Source organism: Ziziphus jujuba, chromosome 9 (genome assembly GCF_031755915.1).
Source record: "Ziziphus jujuba cultivar Dongzao chromosome 9, ASM3175591v1".
In the NCBI taxonomy this organism is placed as follows: Eukaryota; Viridiplantae; Streptophyta; class Magnoliopsida; order Rosales; family Rhamnaceae; genus Ziziphus; species Ziziphus jujuba.
In genome coordinates this window covers 5,629,307-5,646,522 of record NC_083387.1, presented here as the reverse complement: position 1 = coordinate 5,646,522, position 17,216 = coordinate 5,629,307, and the positions used below count along the sequence as shown (strand labels likewise).

The 17,216-nt window shown below is 35.5% G+C and overlaps 1 protein-coding gene across 3 annotated transcripts; it reads left to right on the top strand.

Moving 5' to 3' along the window:
* LOC107434243 (ABC transporter C family member 5) lies at nt 1-9,892 on the top strand. Of its 3 annotated transcripts, XM_016045690.4 has the most exons (13): nt 1-389; nt 585-726; nt 929-3,185; nt 3,277-3,597; nt 3,677-3,763; nt 4,457-5,140; nt 5,247-5,411; nt 6,028-6,322; nt 6,820-7,034; nt 7,552-7,857; nt 8,431-8,494; nt 8,595-8,834; nt 9,141-9,892. In XM_016045690.4, the coding sequence occupies exons 3-13, from the start codon at nt 1,080-1,082 to the stop codon at nt 9,251-9,253; spliced, it is 4,596 nt and encodes a 1,531-aa protein (XP_015901176.3). In that variant the 5' UTR covers nt 1-389; nt 585-726; nt 929-1,079; the 3' UTR covers nt 9,254-9,892. The 3 variants fall into 3 exon arrangements, with proteins under 3 accessions (XP_015901176.3, XP_048337580.2, XP_048337582.2); XM_048481623.2 differs by lacking the exon at nt 1-389 and having other exon boundaries at nt 456-726; XM_048481625.2 differs by lacking the exons at nt 1-389; nt 585-726 and having other exon boundaries at nt 2,689-2,823; nt 2,949-3,185.
* The last annotated feature ends 7,324 nt before the right edge of the window (nt 9,893-17,216 follow it).

Here is a 17,216-nt window from a genome sequence, read left to right as displayed (position 1 = left end):
TCATCATTAACCTCACACACCCACACATGCTAATAATATTCTTTTGATTATATGTATTATTCTTTACCTTTTTATTTTATTTTTTAATTCTCTTATCTTACCCTGAATTCCTATACACTTCCAGTGCATACTCATCTGTCTATATATAGATTTATTAATTATATCGAAAATCAAAGCTACAGCCTATAGCTCAGACCAAAATTTGAACTTTACAACCAAAAAAATAAAAAAAGCACGAAACTCACTGAGCCTGTTTTTTTCTATTTATTTTACCTTCTATCCATTGAAAATGATTAAAATCTGATTTTTTATTTTATTTTTATTGTTTCTTACTGGTCTAACTCTCTCGGTGTCCCTCACTTTCTTCATCACACGGCCGTGTTTCGAAGGTAGCAAAGTTATGAACTTTTTTGAGCATTATAAAAGAGAGGAGAGAGGATTCTCTCTCTCTCTCTCTCTCTCTCTCTCTCTCTATATATATATATAACTCTTTGAGGTTCTCTAACATGTTGTAGCCTACTCATCGTCATTATCGTTGTTTTTTATTTTTAATTATTTTTTTTCTTTGAATTGGTGGGTAATAGATTTGGTGCCATATTGTGAGCTCTCTTTCTGCGGTATTTTAGTTTTGAAAGGAGGCAGAGCTTGTGGGCTGTTATACTTCCTCCACCATATTATCACAGGCTTGCCTCGGCAAACTCCACCGTCTCACAGACGATTTTCAAGGTCAGTATTTTTTTGTATTTTCTTGCAGATTTTTCTTTCGTGTTTTCGTACTTTCTGTCTCGTTCTTGCCTCTATCTAGATAACATAAGAGAGAGAAAGAGAAAGCTAGCAGGTGAAGAGGACTCTTTCTCTCTCTAACTCTTTCTCTTAGAATTCCGTGTTGATAAAAATCTGTTTGTTTCCATGTGCAATGTGTCTGCAGCTTCTATCTCCAAATACACCTTCCATTGTCTCTCAAAACCCAGATGGTGAAATGCCCTTCTTTGCTGAACGATTTGATCTCTCTCGCTTAGCTCACCACCACCGATTTACCATTTTCAATCGCTTCCTTCACCAGGATATCATATTTAACAATGGGTATCGCCCTTTTGCTCAATAGAATCTCAGCTTCTTCATCAACAACACCACCACAACCGTCTCTTTCCCTTTTGAGGACGATTCGAGGTTTGCCCATTTTGGAACTCTCTTCAGTTTGCGTCAATTTGACTCTTTTTCTTGTGTTCCTCTTCATCATCTCGGCTAGGCAGATATTTGTCTGTGCTGGTCGTATTCGGATACTCAAGGATGATTCAACAGCGAATGGTAGCCCAATCCGGCGTAATAGTGTTGTTGAAGGAGAAAGACGGGACGTTACAATAGGCACGGACTTCAAAATTTCGGTATTCTGCTGCTTCTACGTACTCTTTGTCCAAGTTTTGGAATTGGGATTTGATGGAGCTTCTTTAATAAGAAAGTCCATTGCTAGGGAGGTTGTGGATTGGTCTGTGCTTTGCTTGCCAGCTGCACAAGGCTTAGCTTGGTTCGTGTTGAGCTTCTCAGCTCTGCATTGTAAATTCAAGGCGTCTGAGAAATTCCCTTTGCTGTTGAGAGTATGGTGGTTTGTGTCATTCGCGATTTGTTTGTGTACTTTATATGTTGATGGGAAAGGTTTCTTGATAGAAGGCTCAAAACACCTGTGTTCTCATGTTGTGGCAAATTTTGCTTCAACGCCAGCTCTAGCGTTCCTCTGTTTCATTGCAATTAGGGGTGTTACTGGTATATGTAGGAACTCTGATCTTCAGGAGCCATTGCTTGAAGAAGAAGCAGGGTGTCTTAAGGTTACTCCTTATAGTGATGCTGGGTTGTTTAGCTTGGCCACACTTTCTTGGCTAAACTCACTTCTTTCAATTGGGGCAAAGAGATCGCTAGATCTTAAGGATATTCCTCTTCTTGCAACAAAGGATCGATCCAAGACCAATTATAAGGTATTGAATTCAAATTGGGAGAAATTGAAGACTGAAAACCCATCGAAGCAACCTTCTTTAGCCTGGGCAATTCTGAAGTCATTTTGGAAGGAGGCAGCTTGTAATGCCATCTTTGCAGGCTTGAATACACTCGTTTCATATGTGGGTCCGTACATGATTAGCTATTTTGTTGATTACTTAGGAGGAAAAGAGACTTTCCCCCATGAAGGATATATCCTTGCTGGGATATTCTTCTTGGCAAAGCTTCTCGAGACCTTAACGACTCGGCAATGGTATCTTGGTGTAGACATTTTGGGTATGCATGTGAGATCAGCTCTGACAGCAATGGTATATAGAAAGGGACTCAGGCTCTCAAGCACTGCCAAGCAAAGTCATACTAGTGGAGAGATTATTAACTACATGGCAGTGGATGTGCAGAGAGTAGGAGACTACTCTTGGTATCTTCATGACATATGGATGCTTCCTATGCAAATAATTCTGGCCCTTGCAATTTTGTACAAAAATGTTGGAATTGCTTCTATTGCAACATTGGTTGCCACCATAATTTCCATTGTTGTTACTATTCCTCTAGCAAAGGTACAAGAAGAATATCAAGACAAGCTTATGGCTGCAAAGGATGAGAGAATGAGAAAAACTTCCGAGTGTTTGAGGAATATGAGGATCCTCAAATTGCAAGCTTGGGAGGACAGGTACAGAGTGAAGCTAGAGGAGATGCGTAGTGTGGAGTTCAAGTGGCTACGAAGAGCTCTGTACTCACAAGCTTTTATTACATTCATCTTCTGGAGTTCCCCTATATTTGTTTCAGCCATTACTTTTGGTACTTCCATTTTGCTGGGTGGTCAGCTCACTGCAGGTGGAGTTCTTTCTGCTCTGGCCACTTTCAGGATACTTCAAGAACCACTTAGGAATTTCCCTGATTTGGTATCAATGATGGCTCAGACAAAAGTTTCTCTTGATAGAATTTCTGGCTTCCTGCAGGAGGAAGAGTTACAGGAAAATGCAACCATTGTGCTGCCACGGGGTATGACAGACATCGCAATAGAAATCAGGGATGGTATGTTCGGATGGTATCCTTCCTCTCCAAGACCAACATTATCAGGGATACAGTTGAAAGTGGAAAGAGGGATGCGTGTGGCTGTTTGTGGAATGGTTGGTTCTGGGAAATCAAGCTTTCTCTCTTGTATCCTTGGGGAGATTCCAAAAATCTCTGGTGAAGTAAGTTGTTCTTATTTGTCTTCTAATGTTGTTTCCTGTCATTTTATTCTATTCTAATTTATAGTTTTCTCTGCTTGCTTATTTTTTCTAGGTAAAAATATGTGGTACTGCTGCATATGTTTCCCAGTCAGCATGGATACAATCTGGAAATATAGAAGAAAATATTCTTTTTGGCAGCCCAAAGGATAAACCAAAGTACAAGAATGTTATCCATGCTTGTTCACTGAAAAAGGATTTGGAACTCTTCTCACATGGTGATCAGACCATAATTGGTGATAGGGGAATAAATCTGAGTGGTGGCCAGAAGCAACGGGTGCAGCTTGCCAGGGCACTCTATCAGGATGCTGATATTTATTTACTTGATGATCCCTTTAGCGCGGTTGATGCTCACACTGGATCAGAGTTATTCAAGGTTAGACTTGCTGACTGTATAATCAATGCCACAGTCCAGTTGCATTAAAAATAATTAAAGTATTTGATATGAAATGCAGGAATACATATTGACAGCATTAAAGGATAAAACTGTGATTTTTGTGACTCATCAAGTTGAATTTCTTCCTGCTGCTGATTTGATACTGGTATGGAAACTTTTTCACAATTTACTGTTTACAAAAATTGCTTAGTGATGAGAGATCTACATCTGCAATTTTCGTGATGAGAGAGCTATGTCTGCGATTTTCGACAGTATACCATTTATGATGTCTATCAGTTGGCATGGTGGTGTCCTTTGAATTTACTTTTGAGTTGTTGCATAGTTGTCAAGGTTGACATGCATGGCAAGTGTTCGTGCCACTTCTTTTGGCTGTTGCTGATTGCAACATGCTACACTGTTTTGTCTTTGAATTTTTCACACATATGCTATTGTTTTGGTTTATAATATGCTAATTCTATCTTTACTGGTTTACATTAAATGTGACGTTGATGATATTGGAATATTATGTACAGAATAAATTTTACAATTTATAGAATTTTCTTTGTTGATTTTCATATATTATCCAAAACTGTAAAGCTATTTGGTATTCAGTAGCTACTGAATTATGGAATTCAAGTTTAAAAATGATTCTTGATTTATTGGCTTACATTTGAGCAATTGTTTAAAGTTGGAATATGAAATGCCTGACTAGTAATTGATGTTATTGTCCTACACCTTATTTGATTATGTAGGAGCGTATGTCAGATTGATTTCTTTTATCTTAAAGAAAAATTCATAGATACAAAATCATATTTTTTGACAAGAGGTACTCTAATAATGTTCACTTCCATATTGTTAGGTTCTTAAAGAAGGCCGCATCATACAGGCTGGAAAATATGATGAACTTTTACAGGCAGGAACAGATTTCAAAACATTAGTCTCAGCACACCATGAGGCAATTGAAGCCATGGATATCCCCAATCACTCCTCGGAAGATTCAGATGAAAACATTTCTCCAGATGGGTCTATCACAGCTGGTAAAAGTGTTCCAGCTGCAGATAACATTGACAATTTGGCAAAGGAAGTGCAAGAAGGTGTATCAACTTCCGATCAGAAAGCCAAAAAGAAAGCAAAACGTTCAAGAAAAAATCAGCTTGTTCAAGAAGAGGAAAGAGTAAGAGGAAGAGTTAGCATGAAGGTGTACTTGTCATATATGGCTGCAGCATACAAAGGCGTACTTATTCCGCTCATAATTATTGCGCAGTCATTATTTCAGTTCCTCCAGATTGCTAGCAACTGGTGGATGGCCTGGGCAAATCCCCAAACAGAAGGGGACCAACCTAAAGTGAGTCCAATGGTTCTTATTGTTGTTTACATGGCTCTAGCTTTTGGAAGCTCTTGGTTTATATTCATTAGAGCTGTTCTGGTAGCCACATTTGGTCTAGCAGCAACGCAAAAGTTGTTTTTGAAGATGCTCAGAAGTGTTTTCCGAGCACCTATGTCTTTCTTTGATTCTACCCCTGCTGGACGAATCTTGAACCGTGTAAGTTTCTTTGTTTTTCTTACGCTCTTGTTCTACAGAAGAAAGCATGTATTCTTTTACACCAATTCCTTTTACATATATAATGTCCTGCATTTTGGCTTTACAGGTGTCAATTGATCAAAGTGTAGTGGATCTTGATATTCCATTTAGACTGGGAGGATTTGCTGCTACAACCATACAACTTATTGGCATTGTTGGTGTAATGACAAAAGTTACTTGGCAAATTTTGCTTCTTGTTGTTCCTATGGCCATCGCTTGCTTGTGGATGCAGGTAACTAATTCTATTACCTGTAATTTATAATGTCAGAACTCTGCATTTTCTCTTATCTTGTTTTGAAGAACCAGACAGGTGGTACCTAAATCAGTTCTAAAAATTTTCATCATTGAGGTGTCCAAGCATGGTCTACTTTTGTGACAAATACTAGGTGCATCTAGTTAATAAACTGTTCATGAGAGTCTTGTGCACGTACTATGTGTTAGCAGATAGAGATAAATGTATTTTTTATGGCCTGAGATTGTGTTGAGAGCTGTATTGAAAGCATTTAACTCTTAAATGATCAATTCATGCATGTTAGCTTAGGATATTTCAAATTTATATCCATGTGCATATATTTTCCTTGTTGATTAGCTTAATGTACTTTCAAAATTGGAAACTTTGATTTCCGTTTTTTTTAACTCTTTAACTTTATTTATTTGTTTATTTTATTTATTTTTGGCAATAAGCAAGTTAATTTGCCTGTGGAGTTTGCTGGAGTGGAGTAACTGTGATTAAACTGCTGTGAAATTTGAATTTCAGACTGCCTGCTATTTGATGCCAAGTATTATGTTAGGAATACAAATAATTTTCTTTTCCCCTCTTTCCTGAATGTTAAAATTCCATCATGCAGAAATACTATATGGCATCGTCAAGGGAGTTGGTTCGCATTGTTAGCATCCAGAAATCTCCTATTATCCATCTCTTTGGTGAATCAATAGCGGGAGCTCCCACAATAAGAGGATTTGGACAAGAAAAAAGGTTCATGAAAAGGAACCTTTATCTTCTTGATTGTTTTGCTCGCCCATTCTTTTGCAGTGTTGCAGCTATAGAGTGGCTCTGCCTACGGATGGAATTGCTCTCTACCTTTGTATTTGCTTTCTGCATGATTATGCTTGTGAGCTTCCCACATGGAAGTATTGATCCAAGTAAGTATATCACTTCTTTATTTACTGGATACATCGCGTATTATGAATAGGAATCTGATATACCAAGGAGTCATGATACCTTTAAAACAATAAGGTGATGTTATTGCATATTGCCATTTGATTAGGGAAGTAAAGTTATCCTTCTAAATGCAGTCAATAAGCTTGATTATTTGTGCAAAGAAGGTGATCTCTAGCATGCAACACTTTCATGTTGGCGTCAACGATATCAGCCTAATTAAATGCCAAACCTCTCAATTTCATTTTTTTGTTCTCAAAAGAAAAAAAGAAAAAGAAAAAAATCTTTTCTTCTCCCCCTCCTCTTACCTACTCTTAACACTCGAGTTTTATTGTTGGGACAGTTCTATATGCACCAGAAAGGACATTCTTTATCCTTATGCCATGTCAAGAAAAGTGAATTTTTTTTTTTTTTTTTTTTTAACACTGGATTGGTGTTGACCGAATTTTAAATTTCAACAATATTTGCTTATTCCATGCAGGCATGGCAGGCCTGGCAGTGACATATGGCCTTAACTTGAATGCACGGTTGTCACGGTGGATACTTAGCTTCTGCAAGCTTGAAAACAAAATTATTTCAATAGAGAGGATCTATCAGTACAGCAAAATTCCATCTGAAGGTCCTCCAGTTATTGAGGATTCTCGCCCTCCATCTACATGGCCGGACAGTGGAACAATTGAAGTAATTGATTTAAAGGTTTGTACAATGGGGATAGGTCTGATTTGTTGGCAAAAGAAATTCAGTCATTTATTTTGAAAGATTAAATGTTGAAAGCTGCGTATATTAGCAATTGGGTTATACGATTTTTTTTTTCCCCCTCAAAAATGCATATTAGGTTAGCTTCAAGGTACTAACAATACCATAATAATGTCCACTATTTTATTCTGAATATGGATAACACTTTCTGTACCACTTGAAGTTCATTTGAAATATCCATAGATACCAATTACTCAGTGGAGGTCATCTGTTTTATCTCTTTAATCTCTATTATATGTTTTTTTTCCATTTTGAAAGTTGTACTCCCTTTTGAGACAATCAGTATTACTTTGCTGGGACATACAACTTTTGGTAGTTCATTATTTGCATTTTTCAGAAATGTTGCATCCTACAATATTAGCTCTTTTCTTCTTCTTCAATTTTTTTTTTTTTTCCCCGTTTTTGTTGTCCAATATTGGATGGCAAAATGCTGACAGTTCCTGTTTATTCACTCAAGGTTCGTTACAAGGAGAACCTTCCTGTGGTGCTTCATGGTGTAACTTGCACTTTTCCTGGGGCGATGAAGATTGGGATTGTTGGTCGTACTGGAAGTGGCAAATCTACTTTGATCCAGGCATTATTTAGACTGATCGAACCGGCAGGTGGGAGAATACTAATAGACAACATTGATATTTCAACAATTGGCCTTCATGATCTTCGTAGCCGTCTTAGCATCATACCCCAGGATCCTACCTTGTTCGAAGGGACAATTAGGGGCAATCTTGATCCCCTTGAAGAGCATTCAGATCATGAAATTTGGCAGGTTTGAAATAACGTGCATACCCTGTTCTTTTGATTTTTGTATGTATTGTTGTATTACAAAATCCCGGATACTTAAAACGACGAAGATTTATGTGGAACAGAAATTTCCCATTCATGTCATGTCCAAATTCCATTTGAAGTAATACTAGTTACTGATATGATTTAATTAATTATGAGTTACTTGGAATAAATTAGCAAGGTTTTTTTTTTTTTACCACATTAAAGATTTTCCACCCCTTATCATTTTGGTGTTTTATCTCTGGTTTTCCTTTTTCTGCTATGGATATCTTTCATTGTTACTTTATCAATAGATAATATTGTTCCATTAATTACTGTAACGACTTGTCTGAATTTTAGAGGTAATACATCCTTTTGAATTGATTTTATGATTGTATAAAATCTTGAAGTTTACGACTGGCATATTAAGTTTTACAAGATGTATACATATTTACTATTTAATAAGAAAATAATACCGATCAGGATAATTCTTTAGATGTTGACTTCTTAAAAACGTGTTCATGTTCCCCATGCAACGTTTTTCCCTTGATATTTTTCGGAATTTTATTTGGTACAGGCGCTTGATAAGTCTCAGCTTGGAGACATAATTCGTGAGAAAGAGCAAAAACTTGATACGCCAGGTAAACTATATATAAAGTCCATTCCCCACCTTCTCACATACACACAAACACAAAAGAATCTAACCTGCAGTGGCTAACTAATCAGTTGTCAAATATGCAGTGGTAGAGAATGGAGATAATTGGAGTGTAGGTCAGCGGCAACTTGTTTCACTGGGCCGTGCACTGCTTAAACAGGCAAGGATACTGGTGCTTGATGAAGCAACAGCGTCAGTTGACGCAGCCACAGATAATCTCATCCAGAAAATTATCCGAACGGAGTTTAAGAATTGCACTGTGTGCACTATTGCACATCGAATCCCAACTGTTATTGACAGTGATCTGGTTCTGGTACTCAGTGATGGTAAGTATAACTACATCATCAACTCACTGTTTCTTGTATACGCCTCTACTGTTTGTATGATATTAAAACAACTGATATTTCATTTTAACAACATTTTGAATGTAAAATTTTGTTTTTCATAATGATCATTGGACGTTCCAATCTCTTGAGATTTCTGTTGTAAACAAGTTACAAAGGTCATATGGAAATTGGAAGATGGGGGTGGAACCAATGATGTCGTTCCATGATCCTAACATTAACAGTGGTAAATTGTTAGGATATCAATTAAGATAACTTAAATGAGCTTAATTTTTGATACTTTTGTAGGTCGAGTTGCAGAGTTTGATACACCTGCACGACTTCTAGAGGATAAGACATCGATGTTTCTAAGATTGGTAACTGAGTATTCATCAAGGTCAAGTGGCATACCAGATTTTTAATTTAGATGGCATGCCAGAGATCACACGAGTGAGTGCGGTTACGAGAGAGGACTATCCTGAAGCAGCTAATGCTGCTGCTGCTGCATCGGGTAAAAAATCAGCAATAAAAAGAAGGACAAAGGTACCTATCATGAAGAAGAACGAAATCCCATTGGAGGTTATTGGTTCATAGTTCGAAAGTGATTATGGGTTGATTTATCCCCCTTTGTGGAGCTGGGGAAATTCATTCATGGTTTACATACTTCTATAAAAAGGAAATAAGTTGGGTTTGGTGGAGGTCGGTAATAATCATGTACGTAAAAGAGAGAAGAAACAGGCGGCAGATTTTGCGATTATATCATGTGCAATAATGTAGTTTCTAGTTTAGGGGAATTTACAGAGCGGGACTAGTTAGTTTTCCACAGTTATTAGTTGCAAGAATACAGTTTTAGATCCTGCAAGAATGCTATTTACACTCTCTGTTACCTGTATCAAGAACAAGTCCTAGTTGAAAATCCACGTCTTTTTGGTAAAAGTTTTGTTACAAAACTCTTTCGTGTCAACGATTAGTAATGTTTTACTGTCTGAATATCATGTTGTTGATTGCAAATATGTTAGAAAAAACAGCAATTTTTTATCCAGATTGACATAGTTTTTGCATGACCTCTGCTCTTTTCCCAGTTTCACAATGGTTATTCATCTGCATGACTCGAACCTCTTTGTGGTAATTTACCATGACATTCCAATCTTGTAATTGTGGAGAATTTTCGTTTTGATAAAGCTTATGAAATTTCATTTCTCCACAGGCTATACGAAGTGGGGTAGCTCTATTAGTAGAGCACCCACACCTACACCTACGCACGCTGTGTATGGGTTTGAATCATAGTTGGGGGGATTTGGGGTAGAATTTGTATGGGTATTCAAACAAGAAAAAAAAAAAAAAAAAAAAAAAAAAACCACATGTTTTAGCTTGAAACATAAGATATTTTTGGTATTTTCTTTTTTATTTTCTCTTTTAATTTTTTTTTTCCTGTAACTTCTTTGCGGAAAAAGGGTAAAAAGAGTAGAAGATTATTAGCTTTCATTGACCTATTAAACAAAATAATGGGAAGATTATTAGCTTTCATTCACTGATTAAACAAAATCATGAGAAAATATAACACCAAAAAAAAAAAAAAAAAATCAGAAAAGAAAATATATTTCCTAGAATATTAACTACAAGCAGAGCTTAAATTATGCAAATGTGGTTGACATTATTCGGAATCTCCGAATTTTTGGTTTTATAATCATAGAATTCTATTTTATTTTATTTTTAAATATTGGATTTGTTTGAAAAATAACCACCCCACTAACCCATTTTTGAAAAATGGCAAATTTTTTTTTTATTTTTAAAAAGTAGCCCATTTTTTACTCGTTTGGACGAAAATACCCTTTCATAATGGTTTTTGTTCTTTTTTTTTTTTTTTGTTCTTTTTTTTTTTTTTCTCTACCTTCGAATCCATCGACTCATTTCTTTCTACTTTCCCTTTTCGGAAACTCAATCATTGTTGCCACCCAGAGACAGAGGAGAAACACACCATTGTCGGCTCTACTTCGATATGTCATTTGTCACTACCACCATCGTCGCACCACCGTTGTCGCCACAATTGATGAGAATTCTAGTTCAAGCGATTCCTCTCGATGTGTCTCTACTTTCCTAAATGTTGTCGTTCTCGACAATGTTATGAGTGAACCTTGTCCTTTTCTATGTTATCACCGCTTTTCTTTTCTACGTTATCATCGCTTTTTTGGTTTCTTTACCATAAATTATCAACGCTATTTTTTATTTTTATTTTTCTCTCTTAGCTTTGATTCATTTTCATGTTAGTATAGTAGTTTGGGTGGTTGGGTCTTTATACTTTTAGAGAGCACAGATTGATTCATTAGAATTTGGTTGGATTTGCTTTTCTCTTTTTAATGTATAGATCTTTAAATCTGGTTTGTGTTTGGATCTTTGGCGATGTTGGTTCATGTGGTTAGGATTGATAACTACTTCGATTTTGAGGTCAGTTCCTCATACGAAATTTATCTTGTTGGCAAGGAACTGAGGACTTGAGAAAGGAAATGGGTCATTATAGTGGAAGATAGCTTCGAACTTGAGGATATCTTATATTTTCTCTTACTCATTTGATTTCAGAGTTCTTTTTTAGTATTGTTTTGTTTTTTCTTTTTAATTTTCAATTTTTCAGGAATTAAATGTTGTTGCCTTCCGAGATAGTCGGATAGTGCAACTTGTTTTGTCTATTGAATTGTAGACTTGGTCTTTGCATGGAAAATGATATCAAATGGGTCCAACCATTATATTGTGATCTTTTCCCTCTTTTTATAAGTACCAATGCTCGCATTGGTGGTTCTCTAAAACATTGAAATTTTTTATATATTTTTCCTTATGAACTGTGAGGAGCTATTTGATGATTAATCTATATTGCAAAGTGTTAAATTTTGACAATTTTATTACACTTTTTGTTCTCTTAACTGTTTGGAGATCCTTATGTATCTTCTTTTAACATTTTTTGGTGCTCATAATGTTCAGGGTGCCGGTAAATCAGCAGTTTTGAACAGTCTAATTGGACATCCTGTTTTGGTACATTGAATTTGTATTTTAAGAGTGGGATCCTTTTTAATTATTTTTTCTATCTGATAGGACTGCGTAAAAGTTTCTTCTTTATTCTGAAGTTTTATTTCTCATTTACTTCCAGCCAACTGGTGAAAATGGTGCAACTCGGGCTCCCATAAGCATTGATTTACAGAGGGATTGTTCTTTGAGCATCAAATTATACAAGGAGTGGACTTTGGTTGTGCATTGACTGCATCAGGACAAGGAAGTTACTTCCAAGATCCCAAATGATGAAAACAAGCATCATTTCTTTTATGAGGTAGTTTTGGCTGTAAAGTCTAGATGGGATTTCAATACAAGATGGATGATTTACATAAATACTTAAATTATTGAGTACTGATATAAGCTTAGATTATTAGCTTGACTTCATTGCAATTTATTTTTTTTAATTTTTATGTAAGCAACTAGGTGCTATATTGCAAGAAGTGAACTTTGTTTTTTTTTTTTTTCTAGATTTATATAAATCTTTTGATTTATATTTTTCATAAACAATATTAACGCTCATTTACCAATTGAATCAGATTGAATTGCTTCTTTTTTTCCCCCAGCCTTGGTTTCAAAAAGAGTTGTAGGATAGAAAGTCCAGCATTAGTTCTCAAAAGAATTAGGTAAATGTCAAATTATATTTATTGCTTTTATTTCTGCTTCTTCTTCTCCCTCTCTAACCACGTTTATAATATGGTAATTCAGAAACTTAATTTGAAAATGATATTTGCTTAAACACAATTCTAACATGTACAATATTTTGTGACTTATCATGATGATTGCTTATTTGTGATCCATAGTTTGGAGGTGGGGATGGTTTTATATTTCTATTATTTATGTATTTATGTTTATTGCAAAAAAAGTGAAATCCATTGATGCGTTTAGTGGCACATATTTCTGCATTTAGGCTAATGTTATTTGTTAGTCGTCTTATGCATATGCTAGTGTTTTATATTTGTTATGATCCTTTTCCAAACAATTTTATGCCCAGTTGGCTTTTCAAACCAATCTCAACAAAGTTAGCATGCAAATTATTCTTAGAGTTTAAGATTAAAGATAAATAAGTGCTTCCCCTTTAATGAATCATGTGATCCTCTATTAATGATAATCCTATGCTAGACCTACTATGGCTTGGGCTCGCAAAAATTTTTTTTTATATCAAAACTGAAAGAGGAATTATTGATAAGTTAGATATATTGAGAGAATAGGCAAGTTACATTATAAGACCTACCCATTATACAAGAATAAAATTAATTCATTTTAGTTTAATTAAGAAATATATAAATATTTAAGTTTTTTACTAATATTGATTTTTTATTTTTTTAGCACTAAAGGAGCAAGTGATGGACCAAGCAGAAAATTGAAGCACAAAATTTGAGATCGTATAGTTGCAAATGACTGCTAAGAAAATTAAAAAAATAAGGATTTGAAGCTCTCACAAACACACACACACACATACACACATACATACTCACAAAGATAAAGAAAGAGAGAGAGGGAGAGATAAAGAGATAGAGAAGCATTGGTGGTGGTTTGTTTTCCATTAATGTAAGTTGCTATTTTGAACAAAATAAAAAATGTTATGCATGTTGATGCTACATTAATGCATTAATATTGAATACGGTATGATTTGAAGGTACAGAGTCACTCCCAGAATGAAGTCATTATGGGAATAAGTGATCTGTAATGCAAGTGATTTAAGCATTCGAAAATAAATGACCGACATTAAAAAATGGAGTTTTTAAAAAATTTGCACTGTAAAGCATAATGTAATCCTTAATATATTTCTGTATGAGTTGTTTTGTTGCAGTGGTGACTGTGGCATTTTTACGTTCAAGTCCATGGAGTTTTTACATGCTAGATTACTATTGACTTTCACACAAGATGATATAGAGTTCTTCAGGAGGAAGTATGCTCATGAGGCTTACAACAAAGAACTAAGCATATGAGCTGGATGGTGATGCATTTTTCTTTCTTTTTGTCATGTTTATAGATGCATATTCTTTATTATATTAGACTTTTAATTGTAAAGATAATGGTGGCTTATAATGTTCATTTAACAAAGATAACGATGTGGTATTGATGTAAGGATAAGTAATTGACCTTATAGGAAATGTGTCATGTTTATTTATTAGAATTCCGTTATGCACAAACATCTTACGGAAAAATTTTCCTCCTGGAGGAAAAATTTTCCTCCAGTCGGAAATCCCATATGAAGATCAATTGAAGCCTCTGGATAAATTTCCGCCAGGCGGAAAATTTTTCCTCCAAGCGAAAATAGTTTTCCTCCTGTTGGAAAAAATTTGCTCCAAGCGGAAATCGTTGAATAATTTTTACTCCTATCAGAAACTAATTTCCTCCACTTGGAAAATCAATTTCTAATAGATTGTTTAAGTTAATAGTGTGGTAAAAAAATTAAGAGTGGAGACAAATATTATATGAGATGAAGATGGAATTAACAAAAAATGTATTGACATTTAAAATCAATAACCATTTTAAATAAAAGAAAAAATGATATATGTTTGTTTTTCTTTTCAAAATCATTTGGACATTTCATAAAATGATATGTAAACTAAAGATTTAAAATCAAATCCAGAAAGCCTCTTTTCATTTGGGATTAAATTCAAAAAAAGATTGCTAATAAATCTTCCATCGTGGAATAGAAAATATTATATCCAATATATGAAATAATTATCAAAACATATTAAACCATAATACTAAATTAAAACTTTCTAATTCCAAGTATAAGACAATGGATTCGTACATCTCTGCCTATAATGTCCAACACCACCGCATCGGCTACATTTACGTCCAATAACATCTTCACCTTCGGATGGTATGCGTTGCATCCTCGGCCGACCGGCTCGCCTACGTGTCCATCTTGATGGAAGAACAATATGACTTGCCACGTCATCCAAGGCATGCCACTATTTTTCATCTAACAAAGGGTAAATGGACTCAGCATAAGTTGCACGATATGCATCCGTGGTGTAGTAATGAGAACACATGCCATAAGGAGCAATTTTGCGGTCTCTGCAAGTAGCAATACAATGATCACAAGGATATTGATCAAGATCGAAGACTTTGTATGAGCATGTTTTTGATTGGAGATTAACCGTACCTTTCAAACTCCCACCTTCCACAAGAAATTCATTCATATTAATGGCTTTCACACGTAGTCCGATGGACTCCAAATTTCGTAGTTTGAGTTGCTCTTCCATATGGTTAGTCACAGGTTTCGTCAATTTTGCACCTGCAGTACATCGCTCATAAAACCACCTTTGCAGTAAATCCCGTATGTGCTATATTAATGCTACTATTGGCATCTCTCTAGCATCTAGCAAAATGCCATTCATGCTTTCTGCAATATTGGTGGTCATGATAGTGTACCTTCTAAATGGATAAAAATAACGTGCCCACCTTGTAGGGTTACATGATCGAATGTACTGGGCAGCCCTACTGTTTTTTGCCTCAATTTGCCCCATATAAAGCTCAAAATCTTCAACCAAATATGCACTAGCTGCGAGCATGAAACATTGTATTATTGATTCATCTTTCGCATGTCCATTTGCTTTAATATTTCTAATTATATGGTACATGCACAACACATGGTATGCATTGGGAAAAACTTTGCGTAATGCCCTTTCAATAGCGGGGTGTCTATCACTCACAAACACCAAATCCAAAAAATCTCCGATGGCATCCTTGAGGTTTTGGAAAGACCATGTATATGCTTACTCGTTCTCTCCATCTCCAATGCCGAAAGCCAAAGGATATATTTGCTTATTGCCATCCATGCCCGATGCAATATACATGTACCCTTTGTATTTCCCTTTCAATGTAGTTGCATCAACAGCCAACACGGGTCTTATGTGGGATTTAAATCCCCTAATGCTTGCTCCAATCGCCATAAAGAAATATACAAAATTGTTATTGTCGTTTGTTTTGATACGTGTAACAGTCCTAGGGTTCTTCAACACTAACTCATAACAGTAGGTAGGTAACTTAGCAAAATTCTCCTCTGGAGATCCCCTAATACTGTTAAGTGCATACTCTTTACCTCTCTATGCTTTGTTGTAGCTTATATTTACTCCATATTTCTGCAAAAAATCATGTTGAAATTCTTTGGGTTTGTAAACACGTGCAATACCTTCATATTTAGATTTGATACATTGCCCGATAACCTGGCTACTGGCCTACTTATGTTATCGATGCACAATATCTAACGAGCAACTGTGTACATTATCAAAACTTCTCACAATAAATATTTCTCCATTTTTAAATGTGGTTGCACGTAGTCGCCATTTACAAGTATTTTCCAAGCATACAACCTCATACCGTTGTGTAGTTGGCCGTGTCACCTTGAACTCCTTATTTTCTTGCATGCAATAGATACTCAGTTTATTCTGTAAGTCACATTTGTTGCGAAATAATTGTCCAACTACTATGCTCTCACAGCCAGTGAACTTTGACAAAAATATGGCCATAGAACCACTTTTGTTGCTCGATGATATGTGGTCACTTGTAGCACGATAAACCCTAACATCATCAACTCCTTCATTGTTCATTTCAAGATGCATATCATTATCATTGTCCGGCAACTCATGATCAAAATCTACATCATTATGATCAACATCATCCCCTGTTGCATTGTAATTCTCATCATGATCAATATTATGCAACTGCTCATACTCCTCATCATTAGGAAACCGTTCAGCATAGTCACCTCTAACATCAACTCCTTCATGGATGTTAAATGATGTCCAGGCCCCATGAACATCAACTTGATCTCTAAACTTTGTTTCTTGAACCATAATTTCCTGAGATGTAGCCTGAATAGGTTCAGTACCGGAAACTTATGGTAGACGAATGCCAATTGGAGGACAAGAAAAAGAATGAAGATTACTCCCACTATCCGAAGCAAATGCTGTTTGATGAACATTTCTACATACATGTTTAACTTTCGAAATCACCTCAACATATAATGGAGGCCGCATCATTGTCATCCCTCCATTCCTCACTTCTTGAAGAAAGCATTTCACATCCCTATCACATCGTATTTCTGTAGGATCCAACTTTTCTGCACATCGTCCATATATCCATTTTAGCTTTAACAAATATTCATTTCGATCTATCTCAATAGAATTAAAAATCTCATCATCTAACTCTGATTTTGTGCATCTCTTGCCGACGGAAACCATTATATTTTTACCATTTCGATTTTCCCAATTACCACCATCATTTTGTACCAATGTTCCATTATATAAAACCGCAATTACAATATCATCATCTTCCATTTTACTACAAAATTAAATGAATAACGTTAAACTAAATCAATAAATA